The sequence below is a fragment of the Thunnus albacares genome, chromosome 22 (assembly GCF_914725855.1).
Source record: "Thunnus albacares chromosome 22, fThuAlb1.1, whole genome shotgun sequence".
In the NCBI taxonomy this organism is placed as follows: domain Eukaryota; kingdom Metazoa; phylum Chordata; class Actinopteri; order Scombriformes; family Scombridae; genus Thunnus; species Thunnus albacares.
Window position 1 is genome coordinate 18,196,563 of NC_058127.1, and position 19,495 is coordinate 18,216,057.

General features: G+C 41.6%; 1 protein-coding gene across 10 annotated transcripts in view; it reads left to right on the top strand.

Annotated features, from left to right (window-relative positions):
* LOC122973573 (nuclear factor 1 B-type-like) overlaps positions 1-7,305 on the top strand; it is a 68,674-nt gene extending 61,369 nt beyond the window's left edge. For all 10 annotated transcript variants that reach the window (XM_044341210.1, XM_044341211.1, XM_044341212.1 and 7 more), the window contains one exon: positions 1,836-7,305. In XM_044341210.1, the coding sequence (XP_044197145.1) occupies positions 1,836-1,968 (133 nt within the window). In that variant the 3' untranslated portion in view covers positions 1,969-7,305. The remainder of the gene's footprint in view (positions 1-1,835) is intronic.
* The last annotated feature ends 12,190 nt before the right edge of the window (positions 7,306-19,495 follow it).

A 19,495-nucleotide genomic window follows, 5' to 3' on the forward strand; every position in this document is an offset into this window, starting at 1 on the left:
ATAAGGCAAATCTGCAGGTCTCAATTAGCAGTGATGGGAGGATTTCAGGCCCCCACTTTGCGATCCAGACTGATAGGAGAGGTTTTCTTTACATAAAAAGACCCACACAGCTCAGCTTTAGGTTATGGGATGCAGATATGGACTGACAGCCATCGATTTTTAACAAGATTAAAACCGATCTGCTGGGTTTAGTGCGCACAAAGGCCCGCGAGTCCGCTTTTGTAGCTGTGTGGTCCCCCCCTTAATGTAAGCCATTACCTGAGAGGAGTTTCATAAGGAAAGAGAAACACAGAGAGATGGAAGGAGGGAGGGAGAAAGAAAGAAAGAAAGAAAGAAAGAACGGGAAAAGAGAACGCTGCAGCCCTTGGCCGCTCTGTGCGCTCTTTGTTCAGCAAGGTAGGAAAAACTTAATCCCCCGTTTCCTGTCCGATGATTTTTGGCAGGGCGAAAGAGAGAAGGAGGGAGGGAAGAAAGCAGGAGAGAGGATAACATGAGGACGGGTTGGACAGGAAAAAAAACTGCTAGAGAGGATTAGCCTTGAGGTTTCTTTTTAACTCTTTGCTCACTGAAACACAATCTCTAAAGATGTTTTTATTTTCAATACATCTCTGTCTGTCTTTCGTCCACAATGTATTAGAGTCTGGCTCTTTTTAGGCCGGGAGGTGAATTGAATTTGCACCTCCATTGTTTTAAATGAAAGCAAAAGTCAGTGGTGACTAGTGATTTGTATAAAATGCAGACTGGGTGATCAGTTGCTTTTATGAATGCAGACAGCGTTGTCTAATCGTGAAGCTTCACAAAGAAACAAGTGTGTTCCACCTCTGCGAACCAGCATCTTCAGAGTTGAGCCACTCTCCTCTTTCTCATCCATCTTCTCCTTTCTCCCCCAAACGTTTGTTCTCGTCTACTTTTTCCCCCCTCTTGCTTTATTTTTTTCCACACTTTGTTTGTTCACCCTTCTTTCCTGATCTGCTTCAGTCGTCTTCATCCAAGTTTGAGCCGCTGCCTCTGTATTTTAGCATGTTGTAAAACTTTTCTGTCGGTGAGTCGGGTAGCAAACGTGCGACACAGGTATTCTCAGACTTAGTGGGGGTGATGTGGAAGGTGGAGGGGGTGTTAGATGAGTACACACTGGGGGCCTGTGGAGGAGAAGGGGTGGGCGGGCAGGAGGGATGGGGAGGGGGGGGGGGGGGGGGGGGGGGGGGGCTAATTATCTGACATCTACGTAGCGCAGCACCCCACGGGAACAACATGCTGTTTGTTCCCACTTGCGTTTTCAGTTAGCACCGTTGCTCCCTAGGAACAATCACTGTGTTGTTTTGCCATTAGCGTGAGATGAATAGGGATGGGACAGCTTTGTGTAGGGACTCCCCCCCCCCCCCCCCCTCCCCACTTATACCCACAACTCCCCCCTCCCCCCACAACCACACCACCACCAATCACACTCTCCCCCCTCATGCTTTTCTATACTGCCGTCAATGCAGAGAAGAGGGACTGCGTCACGGCACTCTCACATGATGTCCTTCTCTGGGAATCAAGTGGAATCACCTCAGCTTAGATTAATGAGCTAGCGCTGCCGGGTTTTTTTTTTCATCTCTGTCTGAACAAAACAAAACGAAGAGAAAAAAAAAAAAAGAAGACCTTAAACTTTGATGACTGTCAGCAGAGCAGTGACGCTGGTCATTAGCGAAGCAGTGTTCTGGATAATTGAAAGAAAGAATCTGATTTTGACTGCATGCTGCACAAACAAGTTAATGGCATGTGACTAATCTCTCTCTCCGTCTCCCTGTGTCTGGTTTTTTTTTTTTCTTCTTCTTCTTCTTCTCTCTCCACAGTCCTGGTACCTGGGCGAGCTTAGTTCCATTCCAAGTGTCGAACGGGACTCCGATTCTGCCAACAAATGTCCACCAGAACTACAGCATAAACATCATTGGTGAGCCCCTGGTCCCCGCTGAGACAGGGAACTGAACCCAGAGAGGACCGGATGACCCCCCCCCCGGGGTGGATGGGTGGGTGGGGGTGTTGGTGGTGCAGAGCTAGCACTGCAGGTGTCCGCAGCCATGGATGAAACCAGCAAAGCAGCACGAGCTGCACAATCTCCACTCGTCCCCCCCCCCCTTCAACCCTTCAATCTCGCCCCTTCCACATGTCCCTCCCCGCTTCCCGTCCCTCCCCACGATGGACACTGGCCGTGAAGACGAGGGTTGGCTCAGAGGAAAGAAAAAAGAAAAAGCTTCAGGTCTGCTGTGTCCTCGCCCAGCCCAGCCCACACATCCACCACCCACCAGTCAGTTGTTGTGTTTGCAGAACTTCTCGATCCATTACTGTGATGTATAGATGCCTTAATGTTTTATTGCATGACACTCTAGTCTCTTAGCGGCAATTCCTACTATTTTTCCATACCGGGGGAAGATGTAAAATCACGATTTACACACACACACACACACACACAAACACACATACACATATACACAAGTGAAGAGGTCTGCGTATCAACAACCTCTGCCTGGTGGATGGCTCCGAGACTCTAAAGCTCTCCAACCTCTTGAAAAGAGGCTCCCCCACGTCAAACGATTCACTGTGTACACCATAGGAACAAAAATTGTGAATTCAGAGTGTTTCTTCTTCCGTTTGATTTCAGTTTACTGTGATACGACTCTTTGTTCAGAAAATGTGTTGACTTTGTTTATTCTTTACTGCTTACTTACTTCAAGAATTAATGTAAACACTTACGGTAAGAGTTGAGAACTCTTGATGCGGTTTTCAAAAAACACTAAATGTTAGACTTGAGATTGGACCCCTCATTAAAGAATTTGCAACTCCTTTACAAAAGGATTTTTTTAAAAAAAGACGGAGAATAAGAAAATCTCGATAGAGGCAAGTGCAATTTAATTTTTGAAGGGAAGCTATCAGTCTGTCAGCCCTAGGACTCTAAAGGAAGGGGGATAAATATTAAATGGTTTTATGGGTAAAAAAAAAAAAAAATGTTTAAGGAAACATTTGAATTTGATTTCAGTCACATATCCGTCTCCTCACATGAGAAAAAACATCAAGCGTGAAAGGCAGTTGAAGAAAAGCACTAAGCTACCTGTGCAGCGCTGAGCAAAACCAGCACTTCTTTTGAGCCCTTCCCAACTTTAAATGGGGAGATTTTTTTTTTTTATTTATTTTGGGGGGATAAAAAAAAAAAAAAAGAAAAATAACCGAACATAAGTAAAGAAATGAGACGCACATAGTGTGTAAAAATGGCATTTCAGTTGAAAATGTTCACGATAAGATCAAGAGCATATGCATTTGGCCATCAGCTTCTAAAGCTTATGTTTACAAAAAAAAAAAAAAAGGAATGCAAAGTGTTAATTCATGGAAATGTACAATTCATGCAAATGTACAGTAGGCTTATGTGTAAAGCTACAGTTTGTGCAAGGTTAACTCTGCAGTGGAAGAGTTTGAAAACTGAAATTATGAATCCAGGTGGTGGCAAATCCCTGAAATCTAGAATTGTGCACGGCATGTTCACAGCCATTGCCTCTCCAGTCCAGACATATTTATACAAGGAAAATCTCTCCAATACTCTTAATTTGCACGATGACATATAGTCCACATTACGTGCCTTGCCTTTGAATATAGAGACATCACTACACTTGTTTTTGCTGCATTTATCATTATAGGAAAAAAATAACATTTTTATGATAATAATTGTTTTGTACTCTGAATGAAATTGTTGATTTTTAACTTCATGTACTACTCTATCTCACAGTTACATTGCATATCAAGGCTGTGTATAGTTGCCGTTTTAAAGTTTGTAATCAACCAGCGTTTTTTTTTTTTTTCTTTTTTTCTTTTTTTTTTTTTTGTTTTGTAAGTTTTTTGGTGGTTTTTCTAATAACCTGTCATCTTTTGTTTTGCTTATTTTTCAATGCTCATTGTGTTCATCTTCCAGTTACTATTGTGGAGGGTGGAATTCAGAATTATGAAAATTATGCAATACCAAGTTTTGCCTATGTAGGTAGTGCTTATAGATGTGTCAATTATTAGAGGCTAGTTTGGAGATAGACAATATTGTAATGCATTTATTTTGTTGATATCGTTGTTTGTCGTTGTTGTTGTTGTTGATGATGTTGTTGTTGTTGTGGGTGTTTTCCTTTGTTATCGACCAAAGTGGGGACTGCTTTCTATGCAGTGTATGACAAGGTCTTTTTTTTTTTTTTTTTTTTTTTTCTTTCTTTAGCATATAGGCCTACCGAAAGACGGTGAAACATGTTCCAGTGTATTTTGAATTTGGGAGTTTTATTGGGAGGGCCGGTATTTTTCTAGAAGTACTTATAAAAAAAAAAATGCACCCTTGGTCTTTTTTACGGCTGCAAAGTCACTGATTGGTCTACTGTGACTCTTACTTTTAACTTTCCACCTGGGGTGCTAGCATGTGACCTTGAAGGAGCTCATTTTTTCACATGAGAGACGGCTTGACTTGAGTATGACAATCATTTTAAGAAATCATTTTGCGTAAAATCCCATTCTGTCATAGATCCCTAAAAAGCTGCGACTGAGGACGTATTGTGGGATTCCAGCAAATCCCGCGTACTTAACAGCAAGTTGCGTGCTTTTATCAAATATGCCGTACTATTCTCGACGTCACCGAATGCAATTTTCCCAAGTAGATGCCTTAAACACATCAATGAAGTGGCCTGTGACCTGCGCAACAATCACACACCGACTAATGCTAGTGAGACCTGTCCAAATCAGTTTCCGACAGGCTCAAGCAAGCCTTTAGAAAGTATTTTATAAGTAGTAGATTTGTATAAATGTATATACGATATGCACATATGTCAATTATTGAGATACTTCCCCAGCAGAGAGCCCCGTAGAGTATGTTGAATTAAATACTGAACCTCAGGAGCATGTTGTTTTCTAACCGTCGCTCCTGAAAAGTTCAGTGGCCCAGTAGAAGCTTAAATAGAATCCACTAGAAGAAAAATATAGCACTTAAATAGCACATAGGCAATCGTCTTCTCCCCCTCACAGTGTTTTGAACCTAGTCTCAAACTAAATCTCTCAGGCGTATTACAGGGCATTATTTATATCAGTCATCATCTTACCATTTTTGATGTAAAAACTCACACAGAGAGAGAGCAGCATCCCGGATGTTGCTTGGACACCTTTTTGCACTCTTTCCCTACAATCGCGAAAGAATCCTGAAATCTTTCCCCTCGGAGAGTCGGCACTACCGAGAGCTCTTCCGGCGTAAGCGTGAGGGCCAAGAAGCAGACAATGTTTTTAAAAAAAATAATAATCCTCAAGTCAAGCTCAATCTCTCCGTCTTCACCCAGATTTCTTATGCAGAAAAAAAATTGAAAAGTCACCCCGTTCTATGTGCACTGTTCTGTCTTTTTTGTTTGTTTGTTTTATTCTTTTTTTTTTTTTTTTTTTCTTTTAAAAGAAAAAAAACTATAAGTGCTTTGCAGCCTTTGGCCATTGGAGACCCCACTGAAGTGCATTGTCCCCAAGTGTATGTGTGTGTGTGTGAGTGGGTGTGTGTGTGTGAGGAAAAAATGTGTCAGGGTCACTGTGCTGTTGGTGTTTATTTGAATAGGAGACTGTACATAAAGGTAAATATCCTGATTGCGTCGATAGCAGTAGTCTGTGGGGTTGAACTCTGCTTTGGCAGCTTGAGTGTTTTTGTGCATGGGCGTGCATGTGTGTGTGTATGTGAATTTGTGAGCTGGATGTTTGTGGGTGTGATAGAGTGCCTCTGACACTACACAGTGAGAGAAGATGAGGGTCTTTCTATCGATAAAAAGCCTGCCATAGGACAGGAGTTTGTACACTGTAAACTTTCTCGAGAGTTCTTCTCTAAAGCCCTTATTTGTAAATCTTCACTTCTGGGGAAAATGAGTCAATTCCATTTTAGGAAAAAAAAAATTAATTTGGGTTTTGTTTATTTGTTTTTTGGAGGCTGGATTTGAGTTAGAACTCTCCAGGTTTCCCCCGATTAATAGAATCTAAAGTGTTTCATCGGTTGTTGTATTCCTGTATGTAAAGTCAAAAAAAAGGGGGGAAATATTCTATAAAGATCCACAAATATAAAAAAACAACAACAATGAAGGCTTTTTTGTTATTAATATTATTATTTCTGAACTTGGCTAGTGCTTAGATATTTCCATTTGGGAAACACTTCATAAATATATGAATTGTTGTTCTATCATTAGTGTGGCCATAGCGAGTGTGATGTGATTTATCTCTTTTTTTTTCTTTTTTTTTTTTTTTGGAAATGGGTGTGAATTCTTGTCCAACAAGATCATGATCAGTGTGTGTGTGTTCTTGTAGCAGCTGGGAGGTGATGTCACTTAACCAGTAGAAAAAGCCCCAGAAAAGGCACCTGACCTAACGTGAGAAGCAGGGTAAAATCTGACAAAACGTCCTCCAATGAATCTATCAGATAGTTTCGTTTTTTTTTTTTAGTTTTTTTTTTTAGTTTCTTTTCAGAGGAAATGTCGCGAGACGACTGGTGCTACGTCTCGCCATATTTCTGATTCGGCTGGCCATTTTTTTGAGCTGTCTACTTGGTTCATATGCAGGCGACTCTCTAAAAAAAAAATCTCTTTAAAGATCAGTAAACGCATCAAGGCATCGCTCATTTTGCACTTTCTACATGATGTCAATGCCTGATTTGATGTAGGAAACCCTTCATTCACACTACAAAAAAAAAAAAAAAGAACTACATTGATTGCAGGTGCTTCACAACAAGGTACTGTACCTTCCAGCTGATAATAGGTAGACTAAATGTATTTGGGCATGGTTCTGTGTGTTGCTACGCGGGGTGTGAATGTAGCCTGTCAAAAAGCTCTTGAAACTTTATAAAAATTTAATCAGTGTTCCACCCATCAGCAGCTTCAAAAGCCTTACTCAAGGCAGATTTTGACACTCGCAACGACCTTATTTTTAGAAAGTATTATTGCATCGATCACCGCGATCATCGAGAACAGGACAACTTTATGCAAGGAGGACCTGTGGCACTCATGCAATATGTGTGATTTTCCTTTACGTTCTGTTGGGACTGAGAGGGCATATACATGCAGACTAAGGAAACATTCAGACTTATTTTTCATCCTACATGAGCAATACTCACCTTCCATACGTTGGCTAGCTGCTAGTCACTTGGCATCAGGTTGTTATTAAACATGAAAACCAGCATTTATACAGGATGTAACATTCACCAAAAGAAGACAAAAAGATAGCAATGCAGTGCCTGTTCAAGCTGTCCAAGTGTCTGTTGTATATAATTGTAAAATGTGATAGACTTACTTTCATATGTGACAAGAAAAACGGCATCACGCAGAACAGAATGTGGCTCATCATTCTCATCTGGAAATATGCTCTTTATTACTTCTTTGATGTTTTTTGGAGCTTTTTTTTTGTGTGATTTATTAATTTTCTAATTATGTCAGCACACAATGCCCACATCAAGCTTGCTCACAATTTGAGAGGAAATGTTCATTCTTCTTTTTTTCCTTTCTTTTTTTTTTTTCCTGGGAGGGGGGGAGCGGGGAGGTGGGAAGGGGGGGTGGGGAGGGGTCAGTGCTACATTAAGCGCAGTGAAAGAATGAAATAATGTCTTTTCTTAAGATTAGTCACCAGTTTTCTCTGCAGGGCTGATTTCTTTTTGGGTCTTGTGGCACTTTTACTTCCCTCTGCGCACACATTTCTACTTTATAAATCATGGTGGAATTATATAACGAACAACAACAACAACACCAACAAAACAATATGTAAACAGTCTCCAGTAGTGATCGTAGTTACACTGCAAGTGTGTGCAAAGGTCTATGTATGTATCTGAATGTACGTTTTAGAGGACTTTTTGGAAAACTTTTTTTTTTTTTTTTTGTTTTTTATCTTTTCATTTACAGTTTAGGAGCCACAGGTGTCCATTGTGAACTGTATAGCAAAGGCCTTGATATCCCTTCTTTTATTGATTTTAGAAACGCCGAGCATTAGGCGATGCCTTCAAGCTGGTTACATTTGGTGCAGGGGCTAAAATTGCCACAAGATTAAAATCAGTGTAAATAAAGGCTCAACTTTTTGTGATTGTTCCTGTTATATCCAGCCTATACTGCTAGCAGCTGTTTTTACTGCAGTCAATTACTGGAAGTGGATATATTTCCTATGCAAAACTGTTTAAACAATAAAATGAGCTATGCTACAAAAAAGACTTCTGTGTTTTGGCTTTTTCTTGTGTTTTTTTTTTCCGTTTGTTTCATTAGATTTGACTCTGAGTGATTGCAATTTGCCTTAAATAAAAACGTTCCTGTTTGAGGTCTGACATCAGACTCAATCCATGTTTGTTAATTAATAGACAGCTAAATTGCCACATCTGATTGATTTCTGTGTTTGAGCCAGTTGGCTGGACATTGCGGGGAAACACAAAAAGCATTGAAATGTCCCTTGTTTTTAGGGACTGCATGAAAAGTATTAGGGAGGAGAAGGGGTCAGAGAAGGTGAATGGTTTTGTAGTTTGTTTTTTTTTTGCTGAAGGGAAGTTTTTGGGGTGGTGGGGAGCAGTCCATTGGGAGATTATTTTCCAAAAAACAAATTACATGACAAACATAGTTTTGAGTTTTATATTTAACACTGCACTCTCTGGAGGCTGTCTTGAACAAATGCCTCCAACACACCAGGCCATGTGATCTGGGCATCATTAATTGATATGACAGTCAGACATCTAATCTCATACATATCAGGCTATAGCATCATCAGATCTATATATATATGATGCATAAAATAGATTTTTTTTTCTAAGTCAAGGGTAGAATCCAAGAAAATATTAAAAATGCTTGAAAGGGTTTTGCTTTAAGGAATATATATAGATATATAAGATTCAACCCCCCCTCACCACCCCAATAATTTACTTACAGTGCCTTATATAGACGAGGGAAACAGTCTGATCTGGATTACAGTGCAAAATAACTCAGGATCACCTCTCAGGAAAATCTCTAAAACCAGGCTGAGAGAAGAAAACAAGTTTAGTAATTGCCGCAGGGGTGGAATAAGGACAGTGTCAGATCAGAGGAAAGACGACTATTTGATTTAAGTATTAAACTAATTGGATTTCATTGATTCTCAGAAGTGTGTCTGTGACAGTTTTCCCTAAGAGCAAACATTAGTTTTCATGTCCTGGAGCGATCCCATGACCCCACATGCACCATTGTGGTATTACTCCAGCTAATCTACTGTAATACGCCAATCCCCGAGGAATGGGAGACAGACTACAGTGTTTGGACCACAGCAGAATCAGTCTGCTGGGACCTCGGAGGGTCATGCGAGGTAACATCCATCTGGGTCACTGTGTCAAGTACATGAAGCTCTGATCTAGTAAGCTTTCCTAATGGGATTGAGGACATTGAAGGAGGCAAAAGTCAGGCTAAAGTGCCAATTAAGTCTCATTACAGGCCTACGTGATGGGCTCAGGGCTCAGCTGGACACTTAATGACAACAACAGGGACTGTCAGTGGTGCCCACAAGACCTGGCGCCCTGTCCGCAGCAGGGGCGCCCTCCTAATGGCCAGGCGAGGCACTGCATGCTTCACACCAATCACAGAAAAGCCCACCTGGCCTTGGGCATAAACCAGAGTTCATTTGGCTATCATTAAAGAGGACCAACAATGTGGCACGCTGATATAAAATTACCCGATCTATAATGGTAATCATTATGCCATTTATCAAAATTGGCCAGTTGAGTCAACATCTGGCTTCAATAGGGGGCTCGAGTCGGTGAGGGTCTTGGCAGCGTCTTGTACCCTACATATTTTCCACTCTCTTTTATCAAGGCCTGCTGTCAGTGATTTGATGAAGCTAAATAGATGATGATTTGGCCCTATTATGTTTCGCAGGGCTCAAGCAAAGGGGATTTGTTGATTGCCTTTGTGTTTGTCCATTTTTTTCCCCCCTTCCTCCACCCCTATGGATCCAGGAGAGGTAACGGCGCCTTGTGGTTCTCCAACGTACGTCTGACTGTGTACCAAAGAGAGGATGGGGAAGGGAAAGCACAGCGAGTTCTCTCACACAAACCTGTGAGTGCAGAAGCTGGACTGGGCTGTTGGACACGAGCCAATGCCAGCACAAAGAACTCTGTCACATCCCCAAGTTTTATGAGAGGCATATAATATTCATCTTGTGTGCTGTTGGAATCAGGTAATGAATTAATCTGATCCTTTCGTCTTTTGGCATCAAAGTGTGAGCGTAATGCAGTTTATCTAGACGGAAGTCATAAAGGCAGATTTGGGGAGATTTTTGATTGGTGTATGACTAAAATGAGGATTTATATTGTTAGTGTTTGACGCAGACAATGCAGGACTCATGATTTCAATACAAAAAGGAAACAAAACATTAAAGCTGGGGTAGGCAGTTTTCTGGAAAAGGCAAAAAAAGTCACACACCAGAATTTGAAAATAAAGCCCTCCTCCTGGCTTGACCTCTCACCATGGTGGTGTACACCCAGCTCTACTCAGAGCTCTGTGAGCCTCCTGCCTTCCTCCTTGCCAGGGTTTATGGGGGCTATTTATTCCTGACAATCGGAGGAGAAATCTGCTATGGGACCTTGGTCTTTATCTGGTAATGTGAGGGGTTTACAGATCCAATCTTAAACCTCCAGAACTGCTTGCAGACTCATCAGGGCCGCTCCGATAATTTCAAACGTTTGATATTTAGGAGTTAAAATCTGGATGATTAAATCACTGCTTTCCGAGCGGGGCCAATGAGAAAGACAAGTCTACAAGGAGACGGTGTTGCCAAGCAACGGCAAACATTCTAGCCATTGAGGCTAATGTTAGCTAGCATACTACTGTTGACATTTTGGGAAGTGCAGTTATTCGCTTTCTTGGTAAAAGTTAGATGAGAAGATCGACACCACACTCATAACTATCTCTTAAGTATGAAGCCAGCACCAAGAGCTAACTTAGCATAAAGACTATAAAAAGAGGGAAACAGCTAGCCTGGCTAGGTATATCTCGTTTGTTTAAGTGTGAAAAAGACAAGCTGTGACTTTACAGGAGATTATGTGCCAGACTATTTCTTGGCTGGGTGCAGTTACTACATCGTTAGCGTTATTCTAGGAAGTAATTTCACCCACTCAAGAAACCCACTGTGAAACCACAACTTATTTTGTTGTTGTACGGATTAGTGTTGTACGGAGACTAAACTAATCTAAACTAAACTATTAAGAGTTAATTAGTGCGTGTTATAGGTGCTGGTAGGCAAAGTTTTTACCTTTGGAAAGCTAGCTGATACCCCGCATTTCCATTCTTTATGCTATGCTAACCCAATGGCTGCTGTTTGTAGCTTAATATTTAGCGTACAGACACAACAGTGGTATCAACCTTCTAATCTAAGTCTTTGCAAGAAAGATGACCTAGTGTGTGCTTCACTAAAATGCTAAAATGCACTAAATGAGATTTCTTTGGCAAAATATTTCTCTAGAGACACCCTCTTTCGATGAAGAATTTTAGCCTTAATAAAGAGACACTCAAGACCTCAGACAACAGCCTCTGTTTGTTTGCAAAAATGTAGTTGAAGAGAGCTCAGGGAATAAAAGAGGGTTGTCTGAAATGTACTAGTCTTAAATAGTACCCTCAGCTCTGTGTATTCCCACACAAATTTGCATAAATTTCATAGTCTAAGTCATGGACTGTGGCTGGAGTGTGTTATTAGTCTATCTTTAGGTGGTAGTATAGGCCGATCACACTGAGGGTTGTTGTTATCTCATTGAAAGCACCCTGGTATTACACCCGGCGGATTGAGAGTGGGTCTTAAGATCGTGGGATTTGTTCACATATTAAAGCATGTCTGTTTGGATGTGCAGAAAAGAAACAGGTGTTCAGTGTTTGTGTGTGAGAGAGGGAGAGAACTCATGTGTGCATCTTTTTGTTTTCCCTGATTCGGCCTGTGATGTTTGTGCGCAGGCATACACGCACATAGGATGAGAACACGCTGTTCATCTGTGCGTGTCTGTGTGTACATGTGTGTGTTTGTGTGTGTATGACTTGACAGAGGGGAGGGGGTGCTTTATTGAAAAGTACTCCTCTCCTCCCCTGTTCAACATGCTGGATTAGCACCAGCAGTTTCCCATGGAGCCGTCCCTCCCAGCCCCCTGCCCATTTGCATAAGGCGCAGACAGGCGGAGATGTGACAAACAAACCTGGCACACACAGCGCCGGCCGCCTCCTTTACATGAACTCTTTCCCTCTTTCTCGCCATGACATGAAAGAGACACAAGATAGAGCTCAAGCACCTGCGCACACTTTTCACTATAAATAATCTGTTTCTTGAGTCCAAACTGTACAGTATACATAAAATTAAAGGCAGGATTTTAGGCCTGTAGTCCTCCTGGTGATCATAGTGATTCACAAGTAAAGGAATGCAAAGGGCCGAAGGAGGTGAAAGGGCTTTCATTGCTCTGTCATTTGGACAAAACTCCCCTGAATCAAAGCATCCTCCCCCTCGTTTTTCTCTTCCTCCAAGATGGTAATGTTCACCTTAAAACATCTTTACTGTACTGTAGCTACATAACACAGCTCTCTGCACTGCTGTTCAGCTGCCAAGTTCCTATCAAGCCCCTGATTTATGGCGCTTGATGCATTCCTTGGCCCTGGCGAGGAGGCAGTTTAGCTGAAATATGAGAAGAGATACAGAGAACACACTCAAAGTGCGTTTCAGTTTAGCCTGCAAAGCTGGTGCAGTCTTAAAATTTGGTCTGTGCAAAACCTGAGAGACAACCTGGGAGTGTTTTATCTTTAGATGACAAAATATTTCAGCAATGTGGCATGGTGTGTCTGCCTCATCAGCATGTCGTGGTGGGTGATAACAAAAGAAAAAAAAAAGTACTGTAACCCAGCTGTCATGGAGCCCACAGAGCACCCTTTTGTTGGTTGCAGCTTACAAAAAAAATTAAAAAAAAAAAAAAAAAGTTAACTACATCTCCTTCCCTTTTCCTGTCCACTTATATGTAGAAAATTGCATGCAGGTGTATGTAGGAAAGAAACCTACACCTTTACAGTAGTATTTAATTGTAAATGGCTTTCTTACCTCTGCAGTAAAGACCTGTAATCAATCATAAAGGCTTCAATTGGCTGTTTGTCTTCATTTGGGTCTTAATACACAATTGCTGATGAACTCAAATCAGATAAGCAGAAACAGACATTTCTGAAAAAGGAAAAGTCAGTGTAAGAAGCGTTCACTGTGCGCCTGCATTGCTTTGTCTGCTCCCAAGTTACAACAGTGTGATTACATGCTTTATTAAGTGCTGAAGTGCTCTCTCTGAGTAAAAGCAGATGTCACCACAAGGTCTGTCACTGAGTCTGGATCGGGGTGCCTGTGGTCAGTATCTCAGCCCGCCTGTGGCTCCCTGTGGTTTCCCATCAATTCAGTGCACAAAATCATTGCCAAACAAAGTGGGTAAAAATACAATGCAGAAGTTGTTTTTTTTTTTTTTTTAAATCAATGTATGTGTCTATTTCTCTGAACATATGCAATATTAGTGTACAGCAGGGTAAAGACTGTACAAACAGATGATATGAAGTGAAAGACAGATGTTGTCTGCACAATAATGCAGCCTGTAATGAAAAATTTGCTTAGTTGTGAAGTCAGTTTATTTGGTAGGCCAGGAACAGTGTTGCTATTTGTGCTACAGTATTATTGCATAGTTACTGTTAGTTTAGCATAATGAAAATACATGAAGGGCTGCACCAGACACTTTCAGGTATGAAAATCAACAAAAGGACACTTCCCTGGTCAGCAGAGGTGTAGAAAGCACCAGGGCAAGGCCGCTATGGTAGATGGTACAGTCATCTTGTCACAAGTGTCTTCTGTCATGTGTTTTTGACTAAATATCATTGTTGCATTCTGTTTTTGGACAAAACATAAATGCAACATCAGAACAAAAGCCTTGATTTGTCATTTTAAAACAAGACATTTTGGGAAGGTTCACTCACTCACTTCTTTGCAGCTTGTGTGACACACTATTATTAAAGCAAGGTTTCCTTTAGGGATCAACATATTGTATTGTGTATGTTTTCCAGTGGTTTATAGTAATGTCTGTAGTGATTCTATGCTGTGACCTTAAAACCAGATAAAGTGTAATGACACCAAATTCAGCATTAACCATAACTTCTCATTTGATATTTTATAAACAATGGCCTCAGGGTGTGCAGGCTTATTTGTGTAAAGTATACACAAGCTTCTTTCTCTTGTGTATGAATTTCTGAGGTACAAGATTTCAAACAAAAAATACTCATGACTGCACAATACAGAATGAAAAGACCTCATCTGGGTACAAAAACAACAAGCATGGTTTTCTGAAAGTAAATCTACCCGTTTAAAGACTAAAACATCACATCTGAGACTTGAATCTCTAAACTTTAGCGTCACAATATTTCATATATTTTGTTTCAAGGCTACTCTACCAACATATGTGAATTGTTCTCCTTTAATCTGACTCTACCCATATGTGCTCCCTGTGTTTCCCAACACCGGGAGGGAACAATGTTTAGGATTTACCCACCATAGTATTAATTAATCATTGCACATCTGTAAGTGTGTATGCCCATTTTGGTGCCTGTTATGTTTGTTGACTCTATGTGTGTGCGTGTGCGTCTGTGTGTTACAATGGTGCTGTGGCACTTTGGCACCTGCGCTACATTATAAACCTAAAGGCTTGGATAATAAGCTGCAGGTGCACTCCTGGCAAACAAGGAGGAGATGGAGGAGGGTGGTGGGGGTTGGTGGGGGGGGGGGGGGGGGGGGGGGGCTGGCACTGCTGGAGTGTTTGTGTTTGTGTGTGTGTGTGTGTGTGTGTTGGGGGGTCACCTGCTGTTACCGGTTGGCATTCTACATTAGCACATATATGACGTCAACCTGGCTCCTATACCTCCATCTATATAACACGTTCACTCGATTTTTTAACAGCGGAAGCAACGCTTATTCCAGGAAATTGGCTTCAAAGTGCTCAACAAAGAAACAAACTCTTTTGTCCATCGTTCCCTCCCGTCTGTGGCACTGTCAATAATTATTGATGTTAATTACCATGATGATTAGGGTAATTTCTTTATAGCTGTGTTGGCAGGTATGCAAAGTAAAGATGGGCCGTTGGAGCAGACCACAGGAGGGGCTTCTCTCATTGACAGCATAGAGTCGAAGTGACAGCCAATAAGGAGGCAATCCACTTCATGAAAATCTAATTATGTGATGAATGGTGCAATGTATAGACTCTGGCACAGTAATATTGCACTCCCACCTGTGAAAATACTAGCTGGAATAATTGTTTATTTTAGGGGAAGGCTACTTTATTTATATAATGCAGGCAGTGTCGTGTTAGTATCTTAAGTATGGTATCCATAAACATCTGCCTTATGTAACCCCACCCCCCCCCCCGCAAACACACACACACACACACACGTACACACACACACTGCTACAATCTACTGCTGCTGCATAAGATATAATTCCTGCAGCAGATGTCAATTCACATCTTAAGAGTGACAAAAGATATTTTCCAGTTTGTGAGATTAAAGAAAAATTAGTGCCAAGCCTGAAAATAAAGTTGCAGACCTTACAAAATCTTTTTTCCAGCGTGTTTTTTTTTTCTGTACAAGATTGATGAGTAAAATTCACATCGTTATGGCTTTCGAATCCCTCACCTGCTTAAAATTTACTGTACTTTCTGTTGAAGCCCTGCTATACTCTCTGTTAATGGCTTCCAGACTTCATCTTGGCTGAAGCATGGCGTTGTGATTGAGCGAGAATTTTCTCCTCTGCAGTTTGACTTCTACTTGAGTAAGTAAGACTGATACAATGCAATATTCTTAGTTACAGACATGGTGAGCAGTTACAGATCAAACCCTTTCTGGTAGAAGTGACACCATGAAACCACTGGGCCGGAAAGTCAAACCTTTCAAAAGGCTTTTTCTTTCAGGATCAAGACAGTGTTTCAAGAATAAGTAGGATACAGTATATTCTGGTTTTAAATTATATATGTCAGCAACTTCACATTAACAAAGAACATCAGCTCACCTGAAACAAGCTGTCTGGTTGTGAAGCATATCAAAATGACAAATATGAAATCCTTGGTTCAGAAGTAAGGTAGCGAGGCAGCGTACAACATATGGCACTGCATGTTCAAACCTGGCAACAGGCGATGGATTAACAATGGAGATTTCCTCTAAATGAAACAAAACCCCTCAAAAAGGGACCGTCATTAAAAGGGTTGCAAGTGTAACCTTGACTTTCATGTGCCCATGGGAGTGAGCAAGACAAGAGAGGGGGACTTTTTTGATTCTTTCAGCTGCATTCGGAGAGAGACTGAACATGCATCGAGCTCTCGGATCTTCTCATCCACACTTTCCCATATGGCATGTGGATCTGGGTGCGGATCGAAGGATGAGACAAAACAAAAAGTCCCATATGTGTGTCTGTTTCTCTTCATTAGCTCCCAGCCAAACAGAAGTACCTCCTCAGCAGCTTGATTGAAATTAATGTTGTTAAAATGTCGAGACGGACGCAGCTCATTTAGACAAGGACTTGACATCACAAACGTGAGTGTTCTCAAAGATTTTGACATTTTGCCTCCAAAAAGACTTAAATTTATGAAATATATGTGATGTTTAAACGCCGATTGAAATATCCACCTTAATATCCTTTCCCATCTATCGTTGTTGGTAAAAAGATGAAGGAAGGAGTGTTAAGACCAGTCTTGGTCCAACTTGGCTTTCTGTCATTCATGAGCACCATGTGGAATTAACCTGACATGACCTTCACAATTTTTACTGCAGCTTCTTACAGATTATTCCTGGTGTTTATGTCCATTTTGTACAAAATATTGAAATATTTCAGTTTTTTTAACATGATACCTTTAACCTGCATTAACTGATTTTTTTGGCCACTTGGGGGCAGTGGAACAAGTTGTAACAACACTGACATATCATCACCTTTTTAGCAGATATGTTGCACTTGTGCACATGTTAGCAAAGCACAGTTGCTTATTTACACATCCAGCAGTTACGAAGCAACATTATTTGGAGTCATGTTACTGCCCACCTGGTGAATGTAAGTCCAATATTCACTTGCCTCTTTGCTCTGTTTTTGCTTGAGGAAAATATCTGTCTTTGTCTGTTTGGTGCTGGGCATGCAGTATACATTGGATTTATTAAAGATTTTTGCTGAAAAATTCTGCCTCCTACTGCTAAAAAACAAAGCTGAGCATGAACAATAAACAGTAAATTTGCAGGCCATAAAACCAAAACAATAAGCTGAAAGACACTAAAGTGCTCTGTTTAGCTGAGGGGAACTACAGAGTTGCTGATAATTCCTCTGTGAGTTTGTCACTACAAATGACATCATTTACATTGTGCATGCTCATTTGATCCCTTGTTTATATAAAATATTGATTAGCAGCATTAAGGCTCATTTGCTGCCAGGACATTTTAAAATTCTTCAGTGCAATTGTCCTGTACAAGACTCAGCATTTTAAGGAATAAATAACCCACTGTGATTTTTACAGTAAAAACCCCAAAACCTGAGGATTCTGTGTACAGTACTTCCAAGCCAACTACCGGTACTTAAGTTCAATCCATTAATGCCGCAGCTCCATTCCCACCACAGTGACCCCTCCCTCCGCTAGCTACCAAGTCTAGACAAAGTACCCATTGTACCACTGCCCTCATTCTTTCTGCAACACCACCAACACCCTTTTAAGAATTTCCCTATCCCCACCCCTGCCAACCTAGACCTAAATGTAGTCATATAGGCCCGAATCTAAATCTGAGATTATGTATTTTTGATTAATTACATATAACGACTTGCCAAAACACCACTTATCTGAGTCATAAAATTGTGCCTGACCTCATTATCTGGATAAAGCACTTAAAAGTTACCTGTGCTGTTAATGCACTGGACTTTCCAATCAATGTCCTGTGACTTCTTTCTCCTTGGAATGTCTGTTGATGGAGTTTCTGTAGGCAACATGCTTTTATTTTTCTTTGTCTGTACAGCTTTGTTGGACTTTTTAAAGCAGAAAACCCTCTCATCTGATATTTCAGGAAATCTGGTGTTACATTTGGCTGCTGTCTTTCATCAAGTGGGCATCTTTCTTCACAGATGTTTCATTGAATTAGACCCACGACACCTCTAGGGGCCCAGCAGGAAATTCCAGCATCCTAAACCCATCCCATTCTGACAGCCTTTCTCTGTGTTAAAAAGCACATGTGCAATATTTCTTATCACACAGACAGCATCAATTTGCACATGGCCTCCCCTTGACACTTTGTGCCCACGTCCCTAGTGGGATGGGAATAAATCCGCTGTTACCTCGAAGAAGGTGTTGACACTGGGCCCGGCACCAATGAATTGCACCGTTGCCTCAATTAGCTGCTCAGGATCTTGTGTCAGAGCCATGAGGACAAGGGGGCGATGTGATACCCTGCAGTTGAGGCTGTGCCACTTACCTGGTGGCCCCATAGTGTGTTTTAGCATATCATGTGCCTGCGTACGCTAATGCACACATGCTCCAAGCTCTTTTTACATGTATTCGGCAAAAACGCAGCCATAGGGGCCTCTGCAGGTCCTCGATTCCTCCTTGAGCCAGGAATGCACCTCTCTAACCAGAGCCAGGCCTGACTGGGAATAAGTTACAACTGATCTGATGTCAGATATTCTCTGGAAACTAGTAGTTGCCAGCAGGATTAAGGTTAAGGAGCATTCTGTTGCTAGATCTGCGCTTAGGGGCATCTTGTAGCTCGGAGGAAGTAATGCCGGCAGAAGGGGGCAAGTGTACCTCCCTGTTACCCCCTAGCCACCCTCCTCCAACTGCCATCTGATGTGAGGTAACATGTGAGGGCGAGCTTCCATCTGTCCGCGGTATATGCTAGCAGAAGGTGCAGCTAATGAGGCTTGATTTGCTGCTGCACCTGCCTCCAATCTGGGGGGTGATGGTAGTGGTGGTGGTGGTTGTGTGTGTGTGTTTGTGTGTGTGTACTGGGGATGCTCTATCTCACCAGCCTCTCCTCCTCCACCACCCGCCCCCTCTCCCCCTCAAGGTGTAATCATTGGTTAGCTTGTATGGGAGCGCCTGCAGGTTGATGGACCCTGGGAATTCATTAGGAAGTAGGTGAGGCCTTGGGTTGAAAGGGCCTTTTGACCTGCCTCCAAACACCCTCACATTACAAAGCAGAGGATGATTCAAAGGGAGAAGGGAGTCAGCCAACTTGTCGATGTGTCTTCTCTGTGAGCACATTAGCCTGCCTGTTGTTTAAAGGGAACATTTTGACGCTCGCATTGTAGCTTCGGCAGCTTTATTGCAAATTAAGAAACCATGTGAGTAACAGTTGTAGATCGTCTATAGTGGTTGAAGATGAGGTTGTTTTCTTCCAGATGGTGTGAGGGGGTGGTGTTATGTCCACATGTTAAATGCAGCATGTTTATCCCCCTTCTCTGTTCCCTGTCACAGATACCATTT